This window comes from Heteronotia binoei, chromosome 5 (assembly GCF_032191835.1).
Source record: "Heteronotia binoei isolate CCM8104 ecotype False Entrance Well chromosome 5, APGP_CSIRO_Hbin_v1, whole genome shotgun sequence".
In the NCBI taxonomy this organism is placed as follows: domain Eukaryota; kingdom Metazoa; phylum Chordata; class Lepidosauria; order Squamata; family Gekkonidae; genus Heteronotia; species Heteronotia binoei.
In genome coordinates this window covers 1,092,059-1,113,827 of record NC_083227.1, presented here as the reverse complement: position 1 = coordinate 1,113,827, position 21,769 = coordinate 1,092,059, and the positions used below count along the sequence as shown (strand labels likewise).

The window sequence follows — 21,769 nt, the reverse complement described above, 5'->3', positions numbered from 1 at the left end:
AACCTCCCTCCCACCTCACCCAGCAGCTTTATTATTCTACCAAACTAAGAGCTGCTAAGAAGTGAAGCAGAAAAGTCCCCTGGGTATTCCTTGCTTGTTGCCTTGACATAGAATCACAGAGTTGGAAGGGACCTCCAGGGTCCTCTAGTCCAACCCCCTGCACATGCAGGAAACCCACAAACACCTCCCCCTAAATTCACAGGATCTTCATTACTGTAAATGGCCATCTAGCCTCTGTTGAAAAACCTCCAACTCTAGGATTCTATGAACTATAAACAATTTTCACACCTCCAGCCTCCTAGCCTAAAAGGTCAGGATGACACCGCAGAGTGGAAGTTGTGCTTTTTACACATTATCTGGAACTGAGCTAAATATCTAAGACAAAAGGGCCTGAAAAATACCCTTGGCAAAATGCACATTCTGGAGAACCAGAAGGTTCCGCCCTAACGCCAGGGAGCAGAGATCGGGGTGCAGAGCAAGGGGTTGCAAAGGAATGACCTCCTCCTGGGGGGATTCCTCTATCCAAAAATAGAGGGGAGGACCCTCTGGACCAGTGTTCCCTCTAAGCCGAGTTAGCGTGAGCTAGCTCACAGAATTTGAGCCTCCTGCTCACACATTTTTGTCTTAGCTCAGGAAGGAGGACCCCAGAGCACAGTGATTGATGCAGCGGCTCACAACTTTCATTCCAGTAGCTCACAAAGTAGAATTTATTCTCACAGGACTCTGCAGCTTAGAGGGAACATCGGAGTGGACCAATGAAATGTAACGGAATCCCACAAGCAAGAACTCTGGAACCAATCATCACCCTTGGGCCCTACCCCTACGTTAACCGTGGCAGCTTTGTTATTAGAAGGTATAAAATGTTTTGTGAAGGAAACCTTGAGGAAAACTCAGGGACTACGGATGTTTGTTGGTACAGAGAGACAAGCGTTTTCCTCCTGCTTATCGACACGCAGTAAAAGATCTACGGATCACCCCTCTTAGAACTCTGGCTGTTGAGTCTCTGAATGGGGCTGGGGGCTCAACTCCTGACACAAGAGCTTTGTGCAACAGCAGTCAGACCATCCAGGGGAAAGGAGTGTTGAAAAGGCAGACCACAGAGAAATGAGGATCTGGCCCCTTCATCCCTTTCATCCCACCTTTGCCTCAGGCCAGGACACTTTCTCCAGCTTGGGTGATGGCCACAACACTGGCCTCATTTGCCTCTGGGCAAGTAGCAGGAAAGGACTCAAAATGGAGTATTTGTTGTTCAATGTTTTGACACAAGCCTCGTCACAATGGCAAAATTCGCACCTTTGTCACCTAGGAAAGATCCTTACCCAGAGAGACCACGTTCCTATAGTTCTCCAGCATGACTTCCCGGTAGAGAGCTCTTTGTCCCGGATCTAGCAGGGCCCACTCTGCCTCGGAGAAAGAGATGGACACCTCCCAAAAGGTAAAGGGACCCTGGAAGAAAAAGAAGATTCCCTCATCATAGGAAGGGAGCCGTCTGGGAAGGTACAGGATGTAAGGCTGGGGGTGGGTATATGGAGTGGCCTTCAGAGCCTCTCTTGCAAGAAAACCTTCTAGAAACTGAAGAAGCAAAACCCCTCCTGAGAAAGGAGGAGGGACCCAGGCTGTGCCCTGCTCAGATCCCCTACCTGGACCGGAGATGCAGCAGCTGTTTCCACACCTCTGAAAAGACAACCATTCAACAGCATCTGTCCACTGCCTGTGAGACAAAGGAGGAGAGAGGAGTGTTTTTCAGGATTCTCTATCCCATTGGCTGGTTTGTACCCTGCTTCACACACACCCTTGCCCTGTGTGCACTCAACACATTTTGAAATATTTCTCACTGAATTCTTAGAGAGGCAGAAGAGAAGCACCAGGGACCTCTGAGCCTCGGGGATTACAAAAGCTACCAGCATATATCAGACTTCTTGGAGTTCCGTGTAAAACTGCTGGCGGGGGGGGGGGGGGAGGTGGGTAAAATGATGTCACGTGACACATCACTGTCACATTTGGCCCGCATGTGACATGAGCACATCTGGAGACTCGAGGGTAATACGGATGAGTTCCAGAGTGTCTGTTGGCATGGCGAACTTCAGAATCAGGTTTTCTGCCAGATGAAACATGACATCAAGGAGTTTAATTATTCCCCCTGACCTGAACTCTCGACCAATCACACTTACCCCAAACACACCCAGGCACAAAAGGTCCTTACCACAGGCGAGGGCATCTTGGGCACGCTCCACGGCCTGCGCCCTCTTCTGCCCTTGCTCCAAGGAAGCTCCTTCCGCCTCAGGGAATGCAGCTTCTATCTTCACAGATGTGGCCCACATCTGTAACAGCAGGGAGGGAGCGGGTAAGAGATGGAATAGAAAAGAGACTGAGGAATGGATCCTGCCCCACTGCCAGACTCTGCACCCTTCCAGCAGCAGACCTGGTGAGTTATCTGGAGGGAGAAGAAATTCTCTAGTAGCAGAGGCTGAGGAAGGAAGGAAGGAAGGAAGGAAGGAAGGAAGGAAGGAAGGAAGGAAGGAAGGAAGGAAGGAAGGAAGGAAGGAAGGAAGGAAGGAAGGAAGGAAGGAAGGAAGGAAGGAAGGAAGGAATTTTCCCCCTTCTCTTCGCTTTTAGTGTCAGAGCAGTTTGTAATCTCCTTCCCTTCCTCTCCCCACAACAGACACCTTTGAGGTATGTTAGGAGGCTGTTGAATCTCCAACTGGATGATTAACGCTTAAGAACATAAGAGAAGCCCTGTTGGATCAGGCCAATGGTCCATCCAGTCCAACACTCTGTGTCACACAGGGGCCACAAAAAAACAACAACCCAGGTGCCATCAGGAGGTCCACAAGTGGGGCTAGAAGCCCCCCCACTGTATCCCCCCCAGCACCCAGAATACAGAGCATCACTGCCACAGCCAGAGAGTTCCAACAATACACTGTGGCTAATAGCCACTGATGGACCTCTGCTCCATATGCTTATCCAATCCCCTCTTGAAGCTGTCTATGCTTGTAGACACCACCTCCTGTGGCAGTGAGTTCCATTTGTTGATCACCCTTTGGGTGAAGAAGTACTTCCTTTTATCCGTTTTAACCCAACTGCTCAGTAATTTCATTAAATGCCCACGAGTTCTTGTATTGTGAGAAAGGGAGAAAAGTACTTCTTTCTCTACTTTCTCCATTCCATGCTTTATCTTGTAAACCTCTATCATGTCACCCCTCACTCGACGTTTCTCCAAGCTAAAGAGCCCCAAGCGTTTCAACCTTTCTTCATAGGGAAGGTGTTCCAGCCCTTTAATCATTCTAGTTGCCCTTTTCTGAACTTTCTCCAATGCTATAATATCCTTTTTGAGGTGCGGCGACCAGAACTGCACACAGTACTCCAAATGAGACCGCACCATCGATTTATACAGGGGCATTATGATACTGGCTGATTTGTTTTCAGTTCCCTTCCTAATAATTCCCAGCATGGCGTTGGCCTTTTTTATTGCAAACGCACACTGTCTTGACGTTTTCAGTGAGTTATCTACCACGACCCCAAGATCTCTCTCTTGGTCAGTCTCTGCCAGTTCACACCCCATCAACTTGTACTTATAGTTAGGATTTTTGGCCCCGATGCACATTACTTTGCACTTGGCCACACTGAACTTCATCTGCCATGTTGACCACTTACTCCCAACTCCAAATAATTAATGAACAAGTTAAAGAGCATGGGACCCAGAACTGAGCCCTGCTGCACCCCACTGTTTACCATCCTCCACTGCAAATATTGCCCATTTATACTCACTCTCTGTTTCCTATTAATTAGCCAGTTTTTGATCCACAAGAGGACCTGTCCTTTTACTCCATGACTCTCAAGCTTACTAAGGAGCCTTTGATGAGGAACTTTATCAAAAGCTTTCTGGAAGTCAAGGTAAACAACATCTATTGGGTCTCCTTTGTCCACATGTTTGTTCACCCCCTCAAGGAAATGTAACATGTTAGTGAGGCAAGATCTTCCCTTACAGAACCCATGCTGAGTCTTCCTCAATAACCCGTGTTCATCAATGTGCCTACTCATTCTGTCCTTAATAATGGTTTCTACCAGCTTTCCCGGTATCGATGTCAGACTGACTGGCCTGTAATTTTCCGGATCTCCTCTGGAACCCTTTGTAAAGATGGGGGTGACATTTGCTACCTTCCAGTCCTCAGGAACGGAGGAAGATTTCAGTGAAAGATTACAGATTGTTGTCAGGAGATCCACAAGTTCTCCTTTGAGTTCTTTCAGAACTCTTGGATGTATGCCATCTGGACCTGGTGACTTATTAGTTTTTAATTTGTCTATCAGTTGTAGGACCTTCTCTCTCGTCAACTCAGGACCTTCAGATGTACACAGCCAACACTTCCAGCAGTTCCGCTACCATGAGGCCGACAGGCCCCGAGAGGTTTTTTAATTCGTCTATCAGTTGTAGGACCTTCTCTCTCGTCAAATCTGACTCAGGTCTTTCAACATCCTTCCCAAAACCAGTGGTTCTGGAGTGGGCAAACACTTCTCATCTTCCAGAGTGAAGACGGAGGCAAAAAATGCATTCAGCTTCTCAGCCATTTCCCCATCCTCCTTCAGTAATCCTTTTACCCCATGGTCATCCAAGGGCCCCACTGCCTCCCTGGCTGGTTTCCTGCTTCTAATATATTTGAAGAAATTTTTATTGCTGGTCTTTATGTTTTTTGCAATATGCTCCTCATAGTCCCCTTTTGCCTGCCTGATCACAGTATTGCATTTGATTTGCCACAGCCTGTGTTCCCTTTTATTAATCTCACTTGGACTGGTTTTCCACCGCTTAAAGGAGTCCTTCTTACCTTTTACAGCTTCCATTACTTTGTTTGTTAACCATGCAGGCCTTTTCTTATGCCTGTTTGTGCCTTTCCTAACTTGTGGTATGTATTTTATCTGAGCTTCTAGGATTATAGTTTTAAATAGTGTCCAAGCTTCCCCAAGGGTTTTGACCGTATTTACCGTACTTTTCCTTTCAGTTTCCTCCTCACATGCCTCCTCATCTCAGTGTATTTACCCCTTTTAAAGTTAAATGTGGTTGTGGCGGTCTTTTGGGGCAGCTCCCTATTTATACAAAAGGTGAAATCAATAACATTATGGTCACTGCACTTTTACATCTCTCACCAAGTCTTGGGCATTTAGGATAAGAGCAGATATCATTGCTTGAATTGGACACACCTGGAGGGAATTCCCTCACCTGTCCTGCCTGCCTCTTCTCCTCTGCCTGGCTCAGGAGGAAACCTTCGGCCAGGGCCACCGCCTGGGAACTGGTCTCCGGCCCACATCCTCTGACCCAGCCCTGCATTTCCTGGGGCAGGAGAGTCAGGAACTGCTCCAGGATCACCAGGTCCACGATCTGCTTCTTGGTGTGCCTCTCCGGCTCCAGCCACTGGCTGCAAAGTCCATGGAGCTGGCTGCAAACCTCTCGGGGCCTGTCGGCCTCATGGTAGCGGAACTGCTGGAAGTGTTGGCTGTATACATCTGAAATCATTGTGTCCTCAGGCAGGGTCTCTGGCCCAGCCCTTTCCTGGAATTCAACCCTACTCTCTGCTTGGAGGGGAAGGCGACTTTTGCTTCCTCTCTTGCCAGTTCCAGGTCCTTCTGGGTCCTGCTCTTCCATCTCCTGCCCCTTCCACTGAGTCACCTCCGTCTGTGGAAAGGTGCCTTCATTCCCTTGTCTCTGAAGAGAGGCTTCTCTCTGGGGGGAAGGAGAGAGGCAGGCAGTAACATGTCAGAAAGAAAAAGATACACCACCAAAACCCACAAACTTTCATATTCTTGAGGGACACATTAGAATTGCTAAGGTGGATAAGAAAGAAAGGGCTTCTTGTAGTCTGTAAGGTAAAGGTCGTCCCCTGTGCAAGCACCAGTCGCTTCAGACTCTGGGGTGACGTCGCATCATGACGTTTTCATGGAAGACTTTTTACGAGGTGGTTTGCCATTGCCTTCCCCAGTCCTCTACACTCCCCCCCCCCCCCCCGCAGCAAGCTGGGGACTCATTTGACCGACCTCGGAAGGGTGGAAGGCTGAGTCAACCTTGAGCTGGCTACCTGAACCAGCTTCTGCCGGGATTGAACTCAGGTCGTGAGAAAAGAGCTTGGACTGCAGGACTGCAGCTGACCGCTCTGCGCCACAATCTTCGGAGGTGTGTAGATCAGGTTTAATATCATTTTGCTATATATTGCCGGCTTGGTTTTTGGGGGAAGTTAAGTGTCTTTGTTGGGCTTTTCAGAGAATTTGCAAGCGGAGCTTCTCATCCCTTTGGCTCTGTCTGTCCTGGGGCCTAATTCCTAAGGGAAACCAGAACCCCCAAACATGTGAGAGACTGGTGACCCCTTTCCCTTTGTACACATCTCTTCCGCAGCCCGGAAGTGTCAGGCAAGAACTGGGGGGGGGGCAACTCCCCCTGACAGAAGGGCCCTTTCCCAGAGTCCAGCCTGTTTCGGGAAGAAGCCAAAGTCCAGCTCTTGAGGGCTACCAAGTGTGCCAGGAGATCTGCCCACCCAAAGCCACCCCGGTGCCCTGCTGATGTAGGGCAAATGTTAATCTGGCGTTTGCCTAGACTGGGATTGTGCCCGGGGTGGGGTTGCCTTGGGGAACGGGGCTCAGTCCCCTTCCTGAGGCCTCTCCCAGTGAGGGCACCAGGGCTGCTGGGAGGAAGGGGGGCCGGGGGAGGTGAGAGACTCTGCGGAATGCACAAGGTTGCCAACTCCAGGTTAGGAGATTCCTGGCAATTGGGGGGGGTGCCAGGGGAGGGGGGCATCGAGCCCACCCTCCAAAGCAGCCGCTTCCTGCCCTCACACTGATCTCTGGAGTTGTAATTTGAGATGATGTCTGCCAAGTGCAGCGGTCCCGTGGCGCAGAGTGCTGTGTGGTACTGTGATCTGAACTCTGCTCAGGACCTGGGCTCGATCCCAGCGGAAGCTGGTTCAGGTTGCCAGCCCAAGGTTGACTCAGCCTTCCATCCTTCCCAGGTCAGTCAAAGGAGTCCCCAGCTTGCTGGGGGGAAGTGCAGAGGACTGGGGAAGGCAGTGGCAAACCACCCCATAAAAAGTCTGCCGTGAAAACGTTGTGAAAGCAACGTCACCCCAGAGTGGGAAACGACTGGTGCTTGCACAGGGGACCTTTCCTTTCCTTTCCTGCCCAGTGAGCTGTGGGGGGGGGGGGAGGGAGGGGGGCAACGTGGCTGCAACAGCCGTGTCTCCTCTCTCCCCGCACAGAGTTTGCAAAGCACTGCTAGGTGGGTTCTCAGGCTCACAGGTGTGGCGCTCAAAAGAGGAGCCAAGCTGCCCCAAGAGGCGCTCCCTGGGCTGGTTGCAGCTTTCCTGCCAGTTTGCAAGAGATCCGTCTCCCCCCCACCCCCCGGATGAAACTGGCTGCCCTGGGAGGGGGGTGGGGACTGTGTGGCCTTCTTCCCCTCTCAGGACCCCCCCCCCCCGGCCCCAAACTGCGCCTTTTCCGGAACCCCCCCAAAAGCCCAGCCACATCCCCAGAGTTGCCCCCCTCCTTCCCTCCCTCGCTGCCCCCCCGCGCCTTACTTCCGAGTAGACCTCGCAGGCAGCAGCTCCTTTGCAGCCCTGCAAATGCAAACCCCATCCCCCCCCCCCCCATTGCACGGCCTCTCTCGCGAGCAGCTCGGCGGGCTTAACCCTTTGGGTGCTGCAGAGGAAGGGCAATGGCGCCCCCCCCTCCGGGCCCTGTGCAACTCAGTGGGGCTCCTCGGGAGCAACTCTGCTGCAGGGCGCTGCTGTGGAAACCGACGCGGGTCAGATCCAACCATCCCTGTCTCCCCTGGAGAGAGAAAAGGCCGCCGCCCCCCCCCCCCCCCATGCAGCCATGAAGTGGCCCCTCCGGGCTGGGGGAGTTTGAGCCAATATTTCTGGAGGGGGGGGGGAGGCAGAGCCAGGGGGCTTCTGGGAAAGGGATCCGGACCCCCCCCCCCCCCGCCTTCCAAGGGCTTCTTGCCCCCTCCCTGCCATAGACTCTCCCCTCCCTCTTGCAGCCCCCCCCCCCCAGAGAGGAGGAGACGGTGGGGGGTGGCTCTTCCCAGACAGGTTACCCTCCCCATGGACCCCCAGACCCCCCATGGGCTGCAAGAGGGAGGAGGGGGCGGGTGGGGAGGAGGAGGAGGGCAGGGTGTGTGCCAAAAGGATCTTGGGGTCTTAGTGGATCATACGCTGAACATGAGTCAACAGTGTGATGCAGTAGCTAAAAAGGCAAATGCAATTTTGGGCTGTATCAACAGAAGTGTAGTGTCCAGATCACATGAAGTGATGGTATCGCTTTGCTCTGCTCTGGGAAGACCTCACCTGGAGTCTTGTGTTCAGTTCTGGGCACCGCATTTCAAGACAGATATAGACAAGCTGGAACGGGCCCAGAGGAGGGTGACAAAGAAGGTGAGGGGTCTGGAGACCAAGTCCTATGAGGAAAGGTTGAAGGAGCTGGGGATGTTTAGCTGGAGAGGAGGCGGCTGAGAGGTGATAGGATCACCATCTTCAAGTACTTGGAGGGCTGTCATCTAGAGGATGGGGTGGAATTGTTTTCTGTGGTCCCAGAAGGTCGGACCAGAACCAATGGGTTGAAATTAAATTATAAGAATTTCCAGCTAAACATTAGGAAGAACTTCCTGACCGTTGGAGCGGTTCCTCAGTGGAACAGGCTTCCTCCTTGGGAGGTGGTGGGCTCTCCTTCCTTGGAGGTTTTTCAGCAGAGGCTAGATGGCCTCCTGACAGCAATGAGGATCCTGTGAGTTTAGGGGGAGGTGCTTGTGAGTTTCCTGCCTTGTGCAGGGGGTTGGACTAGATGGCCCTGGAGGTCCCTTCCAACTCTAGGATTCTATGATTCTAGGTTTAAATTAGTGTTTAATAAATGTCGGGGGTGACCACTATGGCACCGTCCCACAGCACAAATCCAGAGTGCCAAATAACGTCTTGTAACATCATTATAAGGGAGCCAGTTTGGTGCAGTGGTTAAGTGTGTGGACTCTTATCTGGGAGAACCGGGTTGGATTCCCCACTCCTCCCCTTGCAGCTGCTGGGATGGTCTTGGGTCAGCCAGAGCTCTCTTATCTGGGAGAACCGGGTTGGATTCCCCACTCCTCCACTTGCAGCTGCTGGAATGGCTTTGGGCCAGCCAGAGCTCTCTTATCTGGGAGAACCGGGTTTGATTCCCCACTCCTCCACTTGCACCTGCTAGAATGGCCTTGGGTCAGCCATAGCTCTCTTATCTGGGAGAACCGGGTTTGATTCCCCACTCCTCCACTTGCAGCTGCTGGAATGGCCTTGGGTCAGCCAGAGCTCTCTTATCTGGGAGAACCGGGTTTGATTCCCCACTCCTCCACTTGCAGCTGCTGGAATGGCCTTGGGTCAGCCATAGCTCTTATCTGGAGGAACAGGGTTTGATTCCCCACTTCTCTACTTGCACCTGCTCGAATGGCCTTGGGTCAGCCAGAGCTCTCTTATCTGGGAGAACCGGGTTTGATTCCCCCCTCCTCCACTTGCACCTGCTGGAATGGCCTTGGGTAAGCCATAGCTCTGGCAGAGGTTGTCCTTGAAAGGGCAGCTGCTGTGAGAGCCCTCTCAGCCCCACCCACCTCACAGGGTGTCTGTTGTGGGGGAGGAAGGGAAAGGAGATTGTGAGCTGCTCTGAGACTCTTAGATTCCGAGTGGAGGCTGGGATATAAATCCATTGTCTTCTTCTTGCCAACCATCTCCCCTCTCAGAGGGACAAAACCCTGATGCCTGAAACGTCGCCCAGTATCTCAAAGGAGCCAGGCAGAAAGAATATTTCTTTTGCATCAGTTCGCTTTGGGCTCACGTCATTCTTCTCACTGTCAAGCGTGCCTCTTCTCATGTATTGTATGTGGGGAAATATATGAGCTTGTAAATGGGCAGAAGTCTTGGGTGTGTGCTCGATGCAAGGAGCTCCTGGTCCTCAGGGAACAGGTTTGTACCCTTGAGGCCGAGGTGACTGCCCTGGAGAAGCAGAGACAGTCAGTTAAGCACTTGGAGAAGACTCTTGGGGACATGTTAAATGAGCCCCACTCTGAACGTGGCAGCCCCGTTGCTGCCAGGGAGCATGAGTGTCGAGAGGGAACAAGGCACTTGTGCTGAGGACAAAGGGAAGGGACCTCTTCTTCGGTTGGTGAGTGGGTATCCTTTCGCGCCAAGGAACCATCCCTGGGCAGGGAGAGAGGAGGGGTCTTGGTAGTTGGTGATTCGATCCTTAGGCAAGTAGACAGCTGGGTGGCGAAACCGCGTACTGACCGTATGGTGACTTGCCTGCCTGGTGCGAAGGTAGCGGACATTACGCATGTAGTAGATAGGCTGATAGACAGTGCTGGGGAGGAGCCAGTGGTCGTGGTGCATGTCGGCACCAACGATGTGGGGAAATGCAGTCGTGAGGTCCTGGAGGAAGAATTTAGGCTGCTGGGCGGGAGACTCAAGGCCAGGACCTCCAAGGTAGCCTTCTCGGAAGTACTACCTGTTCCACGTACAGGGCAGGAGAGACAGGCCCAAATTAGGATGAGATGATGCGTGGATGAGATGATGGGGTAGGGGGAAGGGTTCAAGTTTTTTTAGGCACTCGGATGCTTTTTGGAACAAGCGGGAGCTGTACAAAAGAGACGGTCTCCACTTATCCCAAGAGGGAACCAGGATTCTGGCGCTTAAAATCAAAAAGGGGGCAGAGCAGTCTTTTGTAAAAAACCCAATTTTATTATAATGCAATATATTGTGATTTCATATAATCATTGGTTATTAAAAATTCTGAGAAGGCTGCCCTGGAGGTCCTGGCCTTGAGTCTCCCGCCCAGCAGCCTAAATTCTTCCTCCAGGACCTAACAAATGCATTCTCCCACATCATTGGTGCCGACATGCACCACGACCACCGGCTCCTCCCCAGCACTGTCCGTCAGCCTATCTACAACACGCGTAATGTCCGCTACCTTCGCACCAGGCAGGCAAGCCACCATACCGTCAGTAAGGGACCAGCAGGAGCCTTCCCAGGTGGGCAGACCCCTGGGAAGAATCTCTTCTCCTTCTCCTTCTCCCCTGCCCTTCTGAGGCATGTCCCTGTTCTTGCTGTGGGGGGGGGGGAGCAGGAGGAGAAGGGACTGGGGGACTGTGTGGGGGGAGGGGCTCCTCCCCTACAAAGGTCCAGCCCCCCTCCTTGCCCCCAAGACCCAGGCAGAGGGCGGCCGAGAGGAAGCCAAAGGTGGAGGTGGGGTGATGCTCTGGTTTGCACAGGAGGAGGAGGCCCTTCCCTTCCCTCTGCTGCCCTCAGGCCAGGCCCCCCCCCACAAGCCCCTCACAGCCCGGACAGGCATAGACCCCCCCCCCCGCAAGCAGGGCAGCTTCGCCTCCCCAGGAGGCGGGAGGGGGGCCGAGCCCGACTCCCAAAGGTGCTTTCGCCTCCCCCCCTCTTGCCGGCAGAGCCGCTTACGGTTGCCAGCTCCCGGGCGGGAAACACCTCTCTCTCTCTCTCTCTCTCCCCCCCTCCTCTCTCGGAGGGGGGGGCTGCAGCAAGAGGGGGGAATTTCTTGCGGGGGGGAGCAAGCCCTTGGCGGGGGTGGGGGTCCGGGTCCCTTACCCAGAAGCCCCCGGGCTCTGCCTCCCCCCCTCCCAGGAATATTGGCCCAAACTCCCCCAGCCCAGGGGGGCCACTTTCTGGCTGGCTGCAGGGGGGCTCCGGCGGCGCCTTTTCTCCCCAAGGGAGGCTCCTCCTCCTCCTCCCTCCCTCCTTAGGCGGTGGGGGGGGGGTCTGGGACCCAGCTCCGGCCTCCTTTCCCCCTGCAACGGCTGAGCAGCCCTGGCTAATACTCGGGGGGTGCAGCCCCTGCAGCAGAGCGACTCCCGACGAGCCCATCGAGGCAGCCTGGCTGGAGTGCCTTGCCCCTTCCTCTGCAGGCAGCGCCCAAAGGGTTAAAAGAGCCGAGCTGCAGGCTAGAGAGGCCGTGCAATTGGGGGGGGGGGCGAGGGCGGGGTTTGCATTTGCAGGGCGGAGGGGGGGCTGCAAAGGAGCGGCGGCAGCAGCTGCAAGAGCTTCCCGGGAGAAGTAAGGCGGGGGGGGGTCTTGCAAGGGAGGGAGGCGGCGGGGGGGGGGCTGGATTTCGGAAAAGGACCAGTTTGAACGGGGTGGGGGTGGTGCAAATCTAGATCCTGGCACCCCCCCCCCCCCCCCATGTTCCAAAAGAGTCGAATTGTCCCCATGACTTCCAGGTGCTCTTGTGCAGGAAGAGAATTCTGTGCAACCAGCCCCCCCCCCACGAGAAACACCCAGATGGGGAAAAGGCAGGGGTTAGATAAAAATATGGAGCAGAGGTCCATCACTGGCTATTAGCCACAGTGTGTATATATATGTATTTTTTTTGGCCACTGTGTGACGCAGAGTGTTGGACTGGATGGGCCATTGGCCTGATCTAACATGGCTTCTCTTATGTTCTTATGTGACACAGAGTGTTGGACTGGATGGGCCATTGGCCTGATCCAACATGGCTTCTCTTATGTGACACAGAGTGTTGGACTGGAGGGGCCACTGGCCTGATCCAACATGGCTTCTCTTACGTTCTTCTGTGACACAGAGTGTTGGACTGGATGGGCCATTGGCCTGAGCCAACATGGCTTCTCTTATGTTCTTCTGTGACACAGAGTGTTGGACTGGATGGGCCACTGGCTTGATCCAACAGGGCTTCTCTTATGTTCTTCTGTGACACAGAGTGTTGGACTGGAGGGGCCACTGGCCTGATCCAACATGGCTTCTCTTACGTTCTTATGTGACACAGAGTGTTGGACTGGATGGGCCATTGGCCTGAGCCAACATGGCTTCTCTTATGTTCTTATGTGACACAGAGTGTTGGACTGGATGGGCCACTGGCCTGATCCAACAGGGCTTCTCTTATGTTCTTATGTGACACAGAGTGTTGGACTGGAGGGGCCACTGGCCTGATCCAACAGGGCTTCTCTTATGTTCTTATGTGACACAGAGTGTTGGACTGGAGCGGCCACTGGCCTGATCCAACAGGGCTTCTCTTATGTTCTTATGTGACACAGAGTGTTAGACTGGAGGGGCCACTGGCATGATCCAACAGGGCTTCTCTTATGTTCTTATGTGACTCAGAGTGTTGGACTGGAGCGGCCACTGGCCTGATCCAACAAGGCTTTTCTTATGTTCTTATGTGACTCAGAGTGTTGGACTGGATGGGCCATTGACCTGATCCAACATGGCTTCTCTTATATTCTTATGTGACTCAGAGTGTTGGACTGGATGGGCCACTGGCCTGATCCAACATGGCTTCTCTTATGTTCTTATGTGACTCAGAGTGTTGGACTGGATGGGCCATTGGCCTGATCCAACATGGCTTCTCTTATGTTCTTATGTGACACAGAGTGTTGGACTGGATGGGCCATTGACCTGATCCAACATGGCTTCTCTTATGTTCTTATGTGACACAGAGTGTTGGACTGGATGGGCCACTGGCCTGATCCAACATGGCTTCTCTTATGTTCTTATGTGACACAGAGTGTGGGACTGGATGGGCCATTGGCCTGATCCAACATGGCTTCTCTTATGTTCTCATGTGACTCAGAGTGTTGGACTGGATGGGCCATTGGCCTGATCCAGCATGGCTTCTCTTATGTTCTTATGTGACACAGAGTGTTGGACTGGAGGGGCCATTGGCCTGATCCAACAGGGCTTCTCTTATGTGACACAGAGTGTTGGACTGGAGGGGACACTGGCCTGATCCAACAGGGCTTCTCTTATGTTCCTCTGTGACACAGAGTGTTGGACTGGATGGGCCATTGGCCTGATCCAACAGGGCTTCTCTTATGTTATGTGACACAGAGTGTTGGACTGGATGGGCCATTGGCCTGATCCAACAGGGCTTCTCTTATGTTCCTCTGTGACACAGAGTGTTGGACTGGAGGGGCCATTGGCATGATCCAACAGGGCTTCTCTTATGTTCTTATGTGACACAGAGCGTTGGACTGGAGGGGCCATTGGCCTGATCCAACATGGCTTCTCTTATGTTCTTATGTGACACAGAGTGTTGGACTGGATGGGCCATTGACCTGATCCAACATGGCTTCTCTTATGTTCTTATGTGACACAGAGTGTTGGACTGGATGGGCCACTGGCCTGATCCAACATGGCTTCTCTTATGTTCTTATGTGACACAGAGTGTGGGACTGGATGGGCCATTGGCCTGATCCAACATGGCTTCTCTTATGTTCTCATGTGACTCAGAGTGTTGGACTGGATGGGCCATTGGCCTGATCCAGCATGGCTTCTCTTATGTTCTTATGTGACACAGAGTGTTGGACTGGAGGGGCCATTGGCCTGATCCAACAGGGCTTCTCTTATGTGACACAGAGTGTTGGACTGGAGGGGACACTGGCCTGATCCAACAGGGCTTCTCTTATGTTCCTCTGTGACACAGAGTGTTGGACTGGATGGGCCATTGGCCTGATCCAACAGGGCTTCTCTTATGTTATGTGACACAGAGTGTTGGACTGGATGGGCCATTGGCATGATCCAACAGGGCTTCTCTTATGTTCCTCTGTGACACAGAGTGTTGGACTGGAGGGGCCATTGGCATGATCCAACAGGGCTTCTCTTATGTTCTTATGTGACACAGAGCGTTGGACTGGAGGGGCCATTGGCCTGATCCAACATGGCTTCTCTTATGTGACACAGAGTGTTGGACTGGAGGGGCCACTGGCCTGATCCAACATGGCTTCTCTTACGTTCTTCTGTGACACAGAGTGTTGGACTGGATGGGCCATTGGCCTGAGCCAACATGGCTTCTCTTATGTTCTTCTGTGACACAGAGTGTTGGACTGGATGGGCCACTGGCTTGATCCAACAGGGCTTCTCTTATGTTCTTCTGTGACACAGAGTGTTGGACTGGAGGGGCCACTGGCCTGATCCAACAGGGCTTCTCTTATGTTCTTCTGTGACACAGAGTGTTGGACTGGAGGGGCCACTGGCCTGATCCAACAGGGCTTCTCTTATGTTCTTATGTGACACAGAGTGTTGGACTGGAGCGGCCACTGGCCTGATCCAACAGGGCTTCTCTTATGTGACACAGAGTGTTGGACTGGAGGGGCCACTGGCCTGATCCAACATGGCTTCTCTTACGTTCTTATGTGACACAGAGTGTTGGACTGGATGGGCCATTGGCCTGAGCCAACATGGCTTCTCTTATGTTCTTATGTGACACAGAGTGTTGGACTGGAGGGGCCACTGGCCTGATCCAACAGGGCTTCTCTTATGTTCTTATGTGACACAGAGTGTTGGACTGGAGGGGCCACTGGCCTGATCCAACAGGGCTTCTCTTATGTTCTTATGTGACACAGAGTGTTGGACTGGAGCGGCCACTGGCCTGATCCAACAGGGCTTCTCTTACGTTCTTATGTGACACAGAGTGTTAGACTGGAGGGGCCACTGGCATGATCCAACAGGGCTTCTCTTATGTTCTTATGTGACTCAGAGTGTTGGACTGGAGCGGCCACTGGCCTGATCCAACAAGGCTTTTCTTATGTTCTTATGTGACTCAGAGTGTTGGACTGGATGGGCCATTGACCTGATCCAACATGGCTTCTCTTATATTCTTATGTGACTCAGAGTGTTGGACTGGATGGGCCACTGGCCTGATCCAACATGGCTTCTCTTATGTTCTTATGTGACTCAGAGTGTTGGACTGGATGGGCCATTGGCCTGATCCAACATGGCTTCTCTTATGTTCTTATGTGACACAGAGTGTTGGACTGGATGGGCCATTGACCTGATCCAACATGGCTTCTCTTATGTTCTTATGTGACACAGAGTGTTGGATTGGATGGGCCACTGGCCTGATCCAACATGGCTTCTCTTATGTTCTTATGTGACACAGAGTGTGGGACTGGATGGGCCATTGGCCTGATCCAACATGGCTTCTCTTATGTTCTCATGTGACTCAGAGTGTTGGACTGGATGGGCCATTGGCCTGATCCAGCATGGCTTCTCTTATGTTCTTATGTGACACAGAGTGTTGGACTGGAGGGGCCATTGGCCTGATCCAACAGGGCTTCTCTTATGTGACACAGAGTGTTGGACTGGAGGGGACACTGGCCTGATCCAACAGGGCTTCTCTTATGTTCCTCTGTGACACAGAGTGTTGGACTGGATGGGCCATTGGCCTGATCCAACAGGGCTTCTCTTATGTTATGTGACACAGAGTGTTGGACTGGATGGGCCATTGGCCTGATCCAACAGGGCTTCTCTTATGTTCCTCTGTGACACAGAGTGTTGGACTGGAGGGGCCATTGGCATGATCCAACAGGGCTTCTCTTATGTTCTTATGTGACACAGAGCGTTGGACTGGAGGGGCCATTGGCCTGATCCAACATGGCTTCTCTTATGTTCTTATGTGACACAGAGTGTTGGACTGGATGGGCCATTGACCTGATCCAACATGGCTTCTCTTATGTTCTTATGTGACACAGAGTGTTGGACTGGATGGGCCACTGGCCTGATCCAACATGGCTTCTCTTATGTTCTTATGTGACACAGAGTGTGGGACTGGATGGGCCATTGGCCTGATCCAACATGGCTTCTCTTATGTTCTCATGTGACTCAGAGTGTTGGACTGGATGGGCCATTGGCCTGATCCAGCATGGCTTCTCTTATGTTCTTATGTGACACAGAGTGTTGGACTGGAGGGGCCATTGGCCTGATCCAACAGGGCTTCTCTTATGTGACACAGAGTGTTGGACTGGAGGGGACACTGGCCTGATCCAACAGGGCTTCTCTTATGTTCCTCTGTGACACAGAGTGTTGGACTGGATGGGCCATTGGCCTGATCCAACAGGGCTTCTCTTATGTTATGTGACACAGAGTGTTGGACTGGATGGGCCATTGGCATGATCCAACAGGGCTTCTCTTATGTTCCTCTGTGACACAGAGTGTTGGACTGGAGGGGCCATTGGCATGATCCAACAGGGCTTCTCTTATGTTCTTATGTGACACAGAGCGTTGGACTGGAGGGGCCATTGGCCTGATCCAACAGAGCTTCTCTTATGTTCTTATGTGACACAGAGTGTTGGACTGGATGGGCCATTGGCCTGATCCAACATGGCTTCTCTTATGTTCTTATGTGACTCAGAGTGTTCGACTGGATGGGCCATTGGCCTGATCCAACCTGGCTTCTCTTATGTTCCTCTGTGACACAGAGCATTGGACTGGATAGGCCACTGGCCTGATCCAACAGGGCTTCTCTTATGTTCTTATGTGACACAGAGTGTTGGACTGGATGGGCCATTGGCCTGATCCAACAGGGCTTCTCTTATGTTCTTATGTGACACAGAGTGTTGGACTGGAGGGGCCATTGGCATGATCCAACATGGCTTCTCTTATGTTCTTATGTGACACAGAGTGTTGGAGTGTAGGGGCCATTGGCCTGATCCAACAGGGCTTCTCTTATGTTCCTCTGTGACACAGAGTGTTGGACTGGATGGGCCATTGGCCTGATCCAACAGGGCTTCTCTTATGTTCTTATGTGACACAGAGTGTTGGACTGGAGGGGCCATTGGCCTGGTCCAACAGGGCCTCTCTTATGTTCTTATGTGACACAGAGTGTTGGACTGGATGGGCCTTTGGCCTGGTCCAACAGGGCTTCTCTTATGTTCTTATGTGACACAGAGTGTTGGACTGGATGGGCCACTGGCCTGATCCAACATGGCTTCTCTTAAGTTCTTATGTGACTCAGAGTGTTGGACTGGATGGGCCATTGACCTGATCCAACAGGGCTTCTCTTATGTTCCTCTGTGACACAGAGTGTTGGACTGGATGGGCCATTGGCCTGATCCAACAGGGCTTCTCTTATGTTCTTATGTGACACAGAGTGTTGGACTGGATGGGCCATTGGCCTGATCCAACATGGCTTCTCTTATGTTCTTATGGGACACAGAGTGTTGGACTGGAGGGGCCACTGGCCTGATCCAACATGGCTTCTCTTACGTTCTTATGTGACACAGAGTGTTAGACTGGAGGGGCCACTGGCATGATCCAACAGGGCTTCTCTTATGTTCTTATGTGACTCAGAGTGTTGGACTGGAGCGGCCACTGGCCTGATCCAACAAGGCTTTTCTTATGTTCTTATGTGACTCAGAGTGTTGGACTGGATGGGCCATTGACCTGATCCAACATGGCTTCTCTTATATTCTTATGTGACTCAGAGTGTTGGACTGGATGGGCCACTGGCCTGATCCAACATGGCTTCTCTTATGTTCTTATGTGACTCAGAGTGTTGGACTGGATGGGCCATTGGCCTGATCCAACATGGCTTCTCTTATGTTCTTATGTGACACAGAGTGTTGGACTGGATGGGCCATTGGCCTGATCCAACATGGCTTCTCTTATGTTCTTATGGGACACAGAGTGTTGGACTGGAGGGGCCACTGGCCTGATCCAACATGGCTTCTCTTATGTTCTTATGTGACACAGAGTGTTGGACTGGATGGGCCACTGGCCTGATCCAACATGGCTTCTCTTATGTTCTTATGTGACACAGAGTGTGGGACTGGATGGGCCATTGGCCTGATCCAACATGGCTTCTCTTATGTTCTCATGTGACTCAGAGTGTTGGACTGGATGGGCCATTGGCCTGATCCAGCATGGCTTCTCTTATGTTCTTATGTGACACAGAGTGTTGGACTGGAGGGGCCATTGGCCTGATCCAACATGGCTTCTCTTATGTTCTTATGTGACACAGAGTGTTGGACTGGATGGGCCATTGGCCTGATCCAACATGGCTTCTCTTATGTTCTTATGTGACACAGAGTGTTGGACTGGAGGGGCCACTGGCCTGATCCAACATGGCTTCTCTTATGTTCTTATGTGACACAGAGTGTTGGACTGGATGGGCCACTGGCCTGATCCAACATGGCTTCTCTTATGTTCTTATGTGACACAGAGTGTGGGACTGGATGGGCCATTGGCCTGATCCAACATGGCTTCTCTTATGTTCTCATGTGACTCAGAGTGTTGGACTGGATGGGCCATTGGCCTGATCCAGCATGGCTTCTCTTATGTTCTTATGTGACACAGAGTGTTGGACTGGAGGGGCCATTGGCCTGATCCAACAGGGCTTCTCTTATGTGACACAGAGTGTTGGACTGGAGGGGACACTGGCCTGATCCAACAGGGCTTCTCTTATGTTCCTCTGTGACACAGAGTGTTGGACTGGATGGGCCATTGGCCTGATCCAACAGGGCTTCTCTTATGTTATGTGACACAGAGTGTTGGACTGGATGGGCCATTGGCCTGATCCAACAGGGCTTCTCTTATGTTCCTCTGTGACACAGAGTGTTGGACTGGAGGGGCCATTGGCATGATCCAACAGGGCTTCTCTTATGTTCTTATGTGACACAGAGTGTTGGACTGGAGGGGCCATTGGCCTGATCCAACAGAGCTTCTCTTATGTTCTTATGTGACACAGAGTGTTGGACTGGATGGGCCATTGGCCTGATCCAACATGGCTTCTCTTATGTTCTTATGTGACTCAGAGTGTTCGACTGGATGGGCCATTGGCCTGATCCAACAGGGCTTCTCTTATGTTCCTCTGTGACACAGAGCATTGGACTGGATAGGCCACTGGCCTGATCCAACAGGGCTTCTCTTATGTTCTTATGTGACACAGAGTGTTGGACTGGATGGGCCATTGGCCTGATCCAACAGGGCTTCTCTTATGTTCTTATGTGACACAGAATGTTGGACTGGATGGGCCATTGGCCTGATCCAACATGGCTTCTCTTATGTTCTTATGTGACTTATAGTGTTGGACTGGAGGGGCCATTGGCCTGATCCAACAGGGCTTCTCTTGTGTTCTTATGTGACACAGAATGTTGTACTGGAGGGGCCACTGGCCTGATCCAACAGGGCTTCTCTTATGTTCCTCTGTGACACAGAGTGTTGGACTGGATGGGCCATTGGCCTGATCCAACAGGGCTTCTCTTATGTTATGTGACACAGAGTGTTGGACTGGAGGGGCCATTGGCCTGATCCAACAGGGCTTCTCTTATGTTCCTCTGTGACACAGAGTGTTGGACTGGATGGGCCATTGGCCTGGTCCAACAGGGCTTCTCTTATGTTCTTATGTGACACAGAGTGTTGGACTGGAGGGGCCATTGGCCTGGTCCAACAGGGCCTCTCTTATGTTCTTATGTGACACAGAGTGTTGGACTGGATGGGCCTTTGGCCTGGTCCAACAGGGCTTCTCTTATGTTCTTATGTGACACAGAGTGTTGGACTGGATGGGCCACTGGCCTGATCCAACATGGCTTCTCTTATGTTCTTATGTGACTCAGAGTGTTGGACTGGATGGGCCATTGACCTGATCCAACAGGGCTTCTCTTATGTTCCTCTGTGACACAGAGTGTTGGACTGGATGGGCCATTGGCCTGATCCAACAGGGCTTCTCTTATGTTCTTATGTGACACAGAGTGTTGGACTGGATGGGCCATTGGCCTGATCCAACATGGCTTCTCTTATGTTCTTATGGGACACAGAGTGTTGGACTGGAGGGGCCACTGGCCTGATCCAACAGGGCTTCTCTTATGTTCTTCTGTGACACAGAGTGTTGGACTGGAGGGGCCACTGGCCTGATCCAACAGGGCTTCTCTTATGTTCTTCTGTGACACAGAGTGTTGGACTGGAGGGGCCACTGGCCTGATCCAACAGGGCTTCTCTTATGTTCTTCTGTGACACAGAGTGTTGGACTGGAGGGGCCACTGGCCTGATCCAGCTTGGCTTCTCTTATGTTCTTATGTGACACAGAGTGTTGGACTGGAGGGGCCACTGGCCTGATCCAACAAGGCTTCTCTTATGTTCTTCTGTGACACAGAGTGTTGGACTGGATGGGCCATTGGCCTGGTCCAACATGGCTTCTCTTATGTTCTTATGTGACACAGAGTGTTGGAGTGGATCCAACGGGGAATTCCATCTATAACAGCCACTGATGGACCTCTCCTCTGTCTATCAGTTGTAGGACCTTCTCTCTCATCACCTCATTATGACTCAGGTCTTTCAACACCACTCCCAAAATTAGTGGTTCTGGAGTGAACACACACTTCCCATCTTCCACAGTGAAGACGGAGGCAAAAAATGCATTCAGCTTCCCAGCCATTTTCCTATCCTCCTTCAGTAATCCTTTGACCTCTTGGTCATCCCCACTGCCTCCCTGGCTGGTTTCCTGCTTCTAATATATTTGAAGATATTTATATTTTTAGTCTTTATGTTTTTTGCAATATGCTCCTCATGGTCCCTTTTTGCCTGCCTGATCACAGGCTTGCATTTGATTTGCCACAGCCTGTGTTCCCTTTTATTAATCTCACTTGGACTAGCTTTCCATCACTTAAAGGAATCCTTCTTACCTTCTTACCTATTTGTGCCTTTCCTGACTTGAATATATTTTTTCTGAGCTTCTAGGATTGTCATTTTAAATAGTCTCCAAGCTTCCCCAAGGGTTTTGACCCTAATTACCTCTCCTTTCAGTTTCCTCTTCACGTGCCTCCGCATTTCAGAGAATTTACCCCTGTTAAAGTTAAAAGTGGTTGTGCTGGTCTTTGGGGGCAACTCCCTATTCATACAAATGGTAAACTCAATAACATTATGGTCACTGCTCCCAAGTGGTGCAATCACTTTTACATCTCTCACCAGGTCTTGGGCATCACTTAGGACCAAATCCAGGATCGCCCCACCCCTGGTAGGTTCCGTGA

At 51.9% G+C, this 21,769-nt stretch overlaps 1 protein-coding gene across 1 annotated transcript in view; it reads right to left on the bottom strand.

Annotated features, from left to right (window-relative positions):
• Positions 1-21,569, bottom strand: part of LOC132571146 (zinc finger protein 91-like) — a gene marked incomplete at its 3' end in the record, with an annotated part of 91,569 nt that extends 70,000 nt beyond the window's left edge. Inside the window, exons 1-3 of the mRNA XM_060237822.1 lie at positions 21,534-21,569; positions 2,204-2,321; positions 1,641-1,711 (exon numbers count right to left, since the gene is read on the bottom strand). Coding sequence (XP_060093805.1) covers positions 1,641-1,711; positions 2,204-2,321; positions 21,534-21,569 — 225 coding nt within the window. The remainder of the gene's footprint in view (positions 1-1,640; positions 1,712-2,203; positions 2,322-21,533) is intronic.
• Positions 21,570-21,769: the final 200 nt, after the last annotated feature.